Source organism: Lolium rigidum, chromosome 6, assembly GCF_022539505.1.
Source record: "Lolium rigidum isolate FL_2022 chromosome 6, APGP_CSIRO_Lrig_0.1, whole genome shotgun sequence".
NCBI lineage: Eukaryota > Viridiplantae > Streptophyta > Magnoliopsida > Poales > Poaceae > Lolium > Lolium rigidum.
This window is the reverse complement of record NC_061513.1, coordinates 47,924,830-47,934,703: the sequence shown is the minus strand read 5'-3', so window position 1 is coordinate 47,934,703 and position 9,874 is coordinate 47,924,830. Positions and strand designations below refer to the sequence as shown.

At 45.4% G+C, this 9,874-nt stretch overlaps 1 protein-coding gene across 1 annotated transcript; it reads left to right on the top strand.

Annotated features, from left to right (window-relative positions):
* The first annotated feature begins 856 nt into the window (after positions 1-856).
* LOC124661963 (probable glutamate carboxypeptidase LAMP1) lies at positions 857-8,282 on the top strand. Its single transcript, XM_047199853.1, has 12 exons — positions 857-1,879; positions 1,971-2,038; positions 2,516-2,597; positions 2,708-2,800; positions 2,907-3,059; positions 4,652-4,717; positions 4,890-4,977; positions 5,110-5,193; positions 6,484-6,572; positions 6,683-6,799; positions 7,615-7,755; positions 7,834-8,282. The coding sequence occupies exons 1-12, from the start codon at positions 863-865 to the stop codon at positions 8,014-8,016; spliced, it is 2,181 nt and encodes a 726-aa protein (XP_047055809.1). The 5' UTR covers positions 857-862; the 3' UTR covers positions 8,017-8,282.
* The last annotated feature ends 1,592 nt before the right edge of the window (positions 8,283-9,874 follow it).

Here is a 9,874-nt window from a genome sequence, read left to right as displayed (position 1 = left end):
ATTTGGACCGCGACTAATCCGCACCAAGTCCAATCCCGGCCGACCAACGGGTTTCGGGATCTAGGCCGGGATGGGACGAAACGAACTAGTGCTAAACAAAGCACATCAGCAAACAAACTGAAACGAAAACGAATGAAAGTATCCACCATAACCCCGATCTTAAAATAACTTACGATAAGTGGGCCCTAAATAGGCCCACTGAGAAGCAATCCACGTATTCGCGCACTTAGCTAGGCCAACCCATCGTAAAGACGAAAAAAAGCAGAAAATCAAAACTGATCCCGGGTGCATATGCACCCGGTATGTATAAAACATATTTCAAAAACATAAAAAATTTAGGAAAAAAATTTAGCATGTAGAGGGACATGTTCTATGTGTGCACGTAAAGTTTCACATAAAACCGACAATTTTTATACCCTGTGTAAAAAAGACAAATAATACCTCGAGAAATAGACTATTTTAGCACCAAAAATTTGTCTTTTTTGCACAGGGTACAAAACATCTTGATTTTTGCTGAGACAACTTTGTGAGCATGTAACATATCAAGGTATACATGCGGCATTTTTATTTATATTTTTTTGACATTTGTAAATATATTTAATATGTATTTCAAATAAAGGGTGCATATGCACCCGGGTGCAGAAACACCCTGTCCAAAATCTCACGTCACGCCAGCGAAGGATAACTTAAAGTAACGTAAACCTCACTACGGGACCCACCTGTCAGTGACAGTAGGGAAACCCTGTCGGTCCGGTGCCTCCGCCTCGTCCCTCCTCTCCAGCCGGGTCCCTCCAGCCGTTACTGTACTGCCCACTCTGCTCCGGCTCTCTCGTCGGGACACCCGCCGGCGCCGGACGCCGCCATGCCGCCTCCCCACGTCGAAGACGACCACTTCGCGCGGACACCGCTCATCGCCGCCCGACTTCCACTTCCTCGCCGGGCCGCCGCGAGGCTCCACCCGCTCCCTCTCCTCGTCGCCGCCGCGGCCTTCGCCACCTACTACCACCTCCTCGTCGCGCCCGCGCCGTCCTACTACCACTCCCTCTTCCTCTCCCTGGGCTCCAACGAGACCGCCGCCGCGCACCTGCGCGCGCTCACCGCCCGCCCCCACCTCGCGGGCACCGACGCCAACGCCCTCGCCGCCGACCACGTCGTCTCGACGCTCTCCTCCCTCTCCTTCCCCACCCGCGTCACGCCCTACTCCGTCCTCCTCTCCTACCCCGCCCACCGCTCCCTCTCCCTCTCCGCGCCAGGCCGCGCCGCCACCGCCTTCGCGCTGGTGCAGGACGCCTACGCCGGCGACCCCTACGCCGCGGCCTCGGCGGAGGCCGTCCCCACCTTCCTCGCGTACGCCGCGTCCGGCTCGGCCGCCGCCGAGGCCGTCTACGCCAACTACGGCCGCGCCGAGGACTATGCCTACCTCGCCTCCCGCGGCGTGAACGTCACGGGGAAGGTCGCAATCGCGCGCTACGGCGAGGTGTTTCGTGGCGACAAAGTGAAGAACGCCCGTGTCGCTGGCGCGGCGGCGGCGCTCATATACACCGATTTCAAGGACTACACGGCGCCGGGGAAGGCCTTTCCTGATGGGCCGTGGATGCCGCCGACCGGCGTGCAGGTCGGGAGCGCGTTCAAGGGGGTCGGGGACCCCACGACGCCGATGTGGGCGTCGTCGGAAGGGTGCGAGCGCGTGAGCATCGCGGAGGCGATGGCCACGGACGACATGCCCGGGATACCGGCGCTGCCGGTGTCGGGAAGGGACGGGGAGGAGATACTGCAGCTCATCGGCGGGGATGTCGCTCCAGAGGATTGGCAAGGCGGCGAGGGCGCGCCGGTTTACCGTCTCGGACCCGGGCCGGCGGTGCTCAATCTGACCTATACAGTGAGTTGCTGTGGAGATGAGATCTGCTTTTGCTAGTTATGGTTCAACTTCCTGACCTCAGTGATACCCTCTTCTGTGCTTCTTTGTATAGGGGAATGAGACGATGGCAACTATTCAGAATGTTATTGCAGTGATTGAGGGGAAAGAAGAACCTGATAGGTAAATCAAACTCTCCACGTTTCTCCTTATTTTTTGGGCCAAATATCCCCAGATGGCGAACCCGCTCATCATTCACAATATATACACTTCGGTGCCTCAGCAAACCCCTTGTGTCGGCAACATTTTGCCCTCTGAACTATAGTAGTAGTAACTGGTGACAGTCCAAATCCGTGCCATAGGCTACATTATGGGGTAGTGTGTATCCTGGATACAAGTTCAGTAGATCTGTAACGACAGTTTTCATTCGAATTGACTACAAATTCAGATTTTGTTGCTCAGACAAACACCTAATTTGTTTATTACTCCCAACAAACAACTCAGATACATTTCATTAGTTCAGTTACTTCGGTGCTCGATTACAGATTTCTCGGATTACAGTTTTGAAACAGACAACCACCTTGGTTTAGATTCTGATATGTGCATCAGATTTTGTAAGTAATAAATAGTTATGTAACACAGTAAACCATGCACATACAGGTATGTTATCCTTGGCAACCATCGTGATGCATGGACATTTGGGGCAGTTGACCCGGGCAGTGGAACGGCAGCCTTGCTTGAGGTATGTCAATATGTCATAATATTCGGTTGCTCGATGTCACCCCTTCTGTTTTAGTCTACTTATTATGATTGGAACCGACACATTGGATTGTTTCCTGCCATTGAATGTAGCTAGCTCAAAGGTTCTCTAAGCTGCAAAGCAAGGGTTGGAGACCTCGACGGACCATCATCTTGTGTAACTGGGATGCCGAAGAGTACGGATTGGTCTCTCTCTCCCTCTATCTTTGAATCTTATGAAGCAGTTCACATGTCTTTATACTAACTTCTCTCTTTTTTGCGAATGAATACTAACTTCTTAAAAGAAGTGCAGATTGGATCCACTGAATGGGTTGAAGAAAACAGGGCAATCTTAACTTCGAGAACTGTTGCTTACCTGAATGTTGATATTGGGGTGTGTAATTCTGGACTTGACGTACTAGCCACTCCTCAACTTGATGAGTTGCTTAAGCAAGCGAGTAAACAGGTACCTAGTTTAAAATAAACATGTCTTTTCTGTTCAGTAGCAAAGATTGTGTACGATAATGTCAGTCAGACTCAACCTGCCCAGGGCTGCTTGCTTCCATGGTGCGGCCATAGTATTTCTTCTTCCTTTTTGGGGGGGATGTTAGCACTTATCAATTTAGGTTGAAAGGTATGGAGCCAGCCGGGGGTGCTCTGCGAGCGGGGGCGCTGGAGGCGGAGCTCGATTGGCTTGGTCGCTGTGCGTGCGAGACGGCGAGAGAACCAGCATCGATGGGACAGAGGAGTCGGTCGCGTTCTGGGGATGATGCAGACTCCTCTTTTCTGTTTAACGTAAGCTGAGTTATGGCCTTCTGGGAAAGGAAAAAGGTCAAGGCCTTGTGTGGGCTGGAAATAGTACTAGGTAGTGGAAAATTTAGTATTTTGCTGGGGGGGGGGGGGGCGAGAGCCCAATTCGCCCCCATTAAGGTCCGCCTGTGTATGGAGGTAATTGTGGCAAGCCGATGGCCTCTTTTGTTCATAGCTAAACTTTACCAGATCTGGACACACCCTGAGTTAGGCATTTAATTGGTACACCGCGTTACATGCGGCAAAACTCCATTTATAACATTTGTGCCACATGTCAATAACATAGACTAACCAAAATGGTTTAAATTTTGATGACATAACTTTAGGTAAGTTTGGCAAAAAATTTTTTGATAAGCTTAGCATATAAACCAATTTGCCCTATGTTTTGACATATTTAGAGCCTGTGCAACATTGGTCGAAACTCTAGACCAAGGATTGTTAGACTAGACTCTTACCCTTGTAGCATCACCCAGTTTTCCAATAAAAATAAAGAGAAAATAGCGATACGAGTGGGATATCTCAGTGATGCGTTCAGGATACCGGAACTTAGCAGACCCGCTCGAAAAATACCCTCAGCCAACGCCCACTTCTTGCACGACCCCTCCCTCTAGCTCACCCAGACTAAGGCACCGTTGCTGCGCCGTTCTCGACGGTGTCGCCGAAGGACGAGGCGCCGGTCAGCAGCTTCGCAGCACCCCATTGATTGCTCACTTATCTCTCTTAGATTTGAGTGCTTACCGTGCATTTCCATTTTTCTAACAATCAAGTATTAGAATTCCTTTTTTTGCGGGAAGTTATTAGAATTCCTTAATTAGCCCTTTCTATTGGTGAACTGGTATTAATTCAGTAAAAAATCATTACTTTCTGTATTTTTAATAATTTATATATGTATACCCCCTATCTGGGTTTTTAAAAAATCGATGTATCGCGTATCGGATACATATCCAAGTATCCGGGCTTCCCAGACTACGTGTTGACTCCCATGCCCACTCCTATATTCTCGCTAGGCACCAACAGAATGTCGTAACTCGTACTACATCGGTACATGGACACAAATTATGAGCAACCTGAATTGACTCATACAATTATGCCAAATGGACAGTCGAGCAACTAATTTACAATCAGTAAACTGTTTTCTCTCTAGCCTGTGGTCAGCTTGTTGTGTCATTGCTTATAATTGGTACATTTGTAAGACGGAATAGTTTACTGTGTAATGAATATTATGTGTTTTCTTTCTGTTCGAGGAAGGTTCAAAATCCCGATAATGGAACAGAAAGTCTGTATGACATGTGGATGGCTTCTGACAGTTCTTTGGTAAGCACTTTATGTTTAGGTAAAGATCGTCACACAGTTTGTTCTCTCAGTATTCTGAGCGCTTGGGATGTAAAAGCAAATATTATGAATAGTTTAGACATGGTTCTATTTCATATGTCCTAAGTTCAGGCATATGATATACTGGATGCAAGTTTAAATTTTTTGATGACAGATTGGTAGGTTAGGAAGCGGAGGATCAGATCATTTTGCCTTTGTTCAACATATTGGCATTCCTTCAGTTAGTATGTCTGTTGGGTCAGGTTTGTTCTAAGTTGTTTTTTATCTTCCTATGTGCATTTAGCTATGTTCCTTCAGATAATTTGTCTTTTGCACTGTTGAATGATTGTAATTTGTTTTGATCGAATCAAATAACAGTGCTACTTGTTTTGCAGATTATGCTGTGTACCATAGCCTGTACGATGACTTCACATGGATGGAAAAGTATGGAGATCCCATGTTCCGCAGGCATGTCGCAGGTATCCCATATGTTCTACCGACAGGGGTTGTCACATGCTAAAATTGGTACCGGTCCCAAGACCGATGAACGTGGTAAGGTTGGGGGTATGACTCTGAGGAGCGAGGGTATTCTGGCCATGGTGCAGTGGATGAGAGTGATTGAAGTGAGAGACTGGGAGTAGCTCTTTACTAGTTTATTCATCTCAATTATCAATTGATAATAAGCACATGGTGTCCCTTTTGTAGGGAAACTCGACTAGACCTCTAAGAATAGAATCGCCACTTTCCCACCAAATCACATCCTTACTGTCTTATTTAAATTTTGAACTACCGTATTTCCTACCTAAATATATATAGATATGTCTTTCCTAACAATGTCCATGACATTACACCCCTGCCCAGAAACAGCTTTTCCTCGAGCTGCTCTTTTATTTGTTATGCTGACCAAAGATGGTCCTTACCCTCTTGTCAACATAGGCCTCCTCTTATTCCTCCACCGACAACAACGACATTATTTTTTCACATTTGAAAATTTAACATGGCAGTCAGTAGCTTGTCTGTGCTTATCCAGCAGCTAGCATAAAAAAAAAGTAGAGAGGCTCACGAGACATTGGTAAAATGTGAGAAGTGTAAATCAAACCGTATAACGTGAATAAGTGATTCATAAATGTATAAAGGAGGTTACGCATGATGCTGTCTGCCCAGTGGGTCTGTCCCTCTCTCTGCCCGCTTAGTAATGCATGTTATGACACATCATCACTTGCTTCTTAAAATATACAAAGGAGAAGAAACTTCAAACCGTTATCTGCTTTGTTGCAGGTTTGAACCTCGTAACTCCTCATTTTTTTCCGAAATGGAGGTTGTAGCCCCTGGCCTCTTTGTAACTCCTCTATGCCATTTCATTAGATTGTATTTACAACTTCACATGCATAGAACATTAGAACCGTTATCTGCTTTGTTGCAGGTTTCATCCTACCAGTAGCTATTTAGCATTTTTTTACCATATATTCGATAAAATTCTTCAGTTTACTCCCATCAGTACTCATTTGATCTTTTTAGCCCCTTCCACAGTGTTGGTCAATCTCCGCTACTGCTAGTGGACATATGCTGAGTTGCTTCTTATAGCTATAAATGAAGTACATATTTATAAATTTGGGGGAAATAAAATACTGCATTATCTGTCATATCTACTTTAACTTGAGTTGATCATCAAAAATGTGTTGCGGTAAATATTGTTGCATTGTAGAGTACTTGCACGCATGCATAAGTTCAGTGGCCAAACCTCAAGTTAACACCATCTCTCCTTGTAGTGGCAAGCATGTGGGGGCTTCTTGCGTTGAGGCTTTCAGATGATGAGATCCTACCCTTCAACTACAGCTCTTATGTTGCAGAGCTTGAGGTAACATGTCCTTCAGATCTCTCCCATAAATTATGAACCAACTATTTTCGGAAATGCTCATCTTCAGTATTTAAATTTGGAGGATCTTGACAGTAGTGCTTGCTTGGCAGAAAGGTGCCGTGGGTATAAACAAGAGTGTACTAGGAATGCCTGTCAGCTTATCTCCCCTCCAAAAGTCAATCAAAGAGTTCGACAAGGCAGTTCTAAAAGTGGATTCTGAACTTAAGGTATCTGGTTCTTCCAATTGCTGTATGTTGTTGTTCGTTCATAGTTTTTAGAGTAAATTCCAGTTTTTACCCCCTAGTTTCATATTTTTGACATTAGTTATCCCATTTAATAATTTTTTATCCGTATTACCCCATTTAGCGAAAGTATTGCCAATTTTACCCTCCCTAAAATTTTACACGTGATTTATCATGTGAGTGCATCATAATTTTTCTCCAATTTCTTTCAGCTTCTGAAGAAAACCTTGAACCTAAAGTTTTACCTATAACTACAACCTTGTATGTGTCATGGCATTCTAGTGTAGGTATATAATCATGTGTACTCGTCATGTAATCCAAGAAATACGTCACACACACGTGCATGTGCCTGATGAGCCAACAGCTTAGTATGTGTTGTTGCCATTGGCATAACACAACGCCTCAACATTTAGAAAGAATTTTACTTGGTCTCGGATCACATCGATTAGTCCCCTACCATCATTGTTTGCTACATCAAAGTAGTGTGTACGTACACACAATGACTGCAAAAAGTAGAGCGTCGCTCGGCGATCAGACTGATTTAGGCGTGGAAACATCCGCCGGGAGAAAAAGAGTGACGTCGCCGGCCCCGTGTACCTGACAAACGGACCAAACTAGCAAATAACTCTTAGATTTTTAAAAGGGGTAAAAGCTGGCAAAACTTCTGCTAAATGGGCTAATATAGATGAATAATTGTTAAATGGGGTAATTACTGTCAAAAATATGAAATTAGGGGGTAAAAACCGGAATTTACTCTAGTTTTTAACTTTGAGATTTCTAAGTTATTTTTTCGTGATTAGGCTCTACAAACGTGGAATGTTTGGTCGCCTTGGCGAAACAATCCATTGAGAGTAAGAGACCTCAATGACCGGTTGATGATGACCGAACGGGCGTTCACAGAGCGGGAAGGACAGTCCGGGAGACCTTGGCGCAAACACATGGTAAGTTATTTTGGTTTTGGAGAAGCATGCCACTGGTTCATTATATATCTTTGTGCTTACGGAAAAGTAATCAAGCAGATTTATGGACCCTCACTGCACAACGATTATGGGGCGGAAGTCTATCCGGGTGTCGATGATGCCATCCAGACAGCGAAGAGAACAAATACTTCGTTGTCCTGGCAGTCTGTACAACATGAGATTCACAGGATTGCTAGAGTCATCAGCCAGGCCGCGTTAGTCCTAAGTGGAGGTTTAACATGAATCCTTCTGCTGTCCTGATTCATTTAAAGACCAAGTTTGTAAAAATAAGGTTGTGGACAACCCTGGCGAGATGAATACTGAATAACAATGTCTGTGTCTGCGTTGATTTACCAAGGTACAATGATTACAATGTATATAGAAGCGGGAGGAGATCCTAACGGGATGGCCATGGCAGAGGCGCGGGCAGGTGCATGCTTGGCGACAGACTCGGTATACCCTGAAGACTAGGAAAATCTAGTTACAGAACTAATGTTACAATGTACACATTCAACATCCCCTGCAGTCGAAATTGGGCCCCGGAGCAAATTCAGGCTAGAGCGAAATCCCTGAAATATTGAAGACGGGAGGCCCTTGGTGAATATGTTAGCTTAATGTGAGCTTGTCGGCACGTGGAGAACACGAGCTGCTCCAAGAGTGACACAATCCTGACAGAAGTGCAAGTCGATCTCAACATGCTTCGTTTGCTAGTCTTGGACTGGATTAGTAGACGGGTTGGTTGCGCCGATGTTGTCGCAATACACAAGTGAAGCTTTGGTCGTTGGTTGGTGAAGTTTTTGAGGAGCTGCTGAAGCCAAACAGACTCGGCCACGCAGTTGGCCACCGCGCGGTATTCTCCCTCAACGCGAGACTGTGTGCTGCCTTTTTGATGACCATGAAACCAAGTTCTTGCCGAGGAAGGTGCCAAAGCCTGACGTCGATTTGTGGGTATCAAGTCGAATTAACAAAGATTTTGCTTAAAAACCCTTTCCTTTAATTAGCTAGCCTAGCTTTTTTCTAAGCTCTGATTTCTGAGGCCTGGTTTAGCTTGATTGGATACCACTTTATTTAAATTAAATTTCTTTTTTCAAAAATATAATTTACCAATTTTTTCATGACTTTGAGGTTCAACCCAATTCATCATTTCTTTCCTTTTTTCCTTCCGATGAGTTCGTGTGGAGCTGCAACACTAGATTTGAGGTGCCCCTAACATAGATGAGCTGAAAATGAGCTTCCCACGGATCGTGCATAAACAAGAACACTTGTTGAACGACATATGACTGATCTGGCCGTGTTAGGGCCATGTATTAAAGTGCGCCCAACAAGCTCCGAGAGAAGGATTGGATACGGGTTTGTCGGCTTGGCTAGATAATTTAGAGGTGGTGTCAACAGGTGTGGAGATAGGGTTACAATTGAGCATATGGGCGTGATCAAGTATTTATAGGACGTACAGGTGCTGCAAAAGGAACATACCTGAGATGTACGATGCACGTTGATTCCTAAAAAATGGTGACTATCTCCTAAGTCACTCGTGGAAAATTCAGGGAATGGATAATGTGGTGGAGGGTGGTGGTATTGTTGGCGGTGAGGATGATGTCATCTACATGTACAAGAACATAAGCGTTAGCAGTAGGAGTGCCTAGGATGAAAAGAGATGAATCACTCTCCGATGACACAAATCCTAGTGTCTGGAGGTAGGAGGTAAAGCGAAGAAACCAAGTGCAGGCGGCTTGTTTTAGGCCATAGCAAGAATTTTTGGGCTGACAAACATGAGTAGGTTGAGAGGAGTCCACAAAACCTCAGGACTGCTCGCAGTATACTGTCTCGGCAAGTTCTCCATGTAAAATTGCATTTTTGACGTCCAACTAGTGTATAGGCCATGATTGTGATGTGGCAAGACTAAGAACAACACGAATAGTCGTGGGTTTCACCACTGGACAAAAAGTCTCACCATAGCCCACACGCCGGCTTCTTAAGTAAAATCGTGAACCACCTATTGAGCTTTGTACCTTGCCAAGTATCCATCGGAATTCAGCTTGTGGTGAAAGATCCATTTTCTGGTCACGACATTGACACCTGCAAGGACGAGGCTCTAAACACC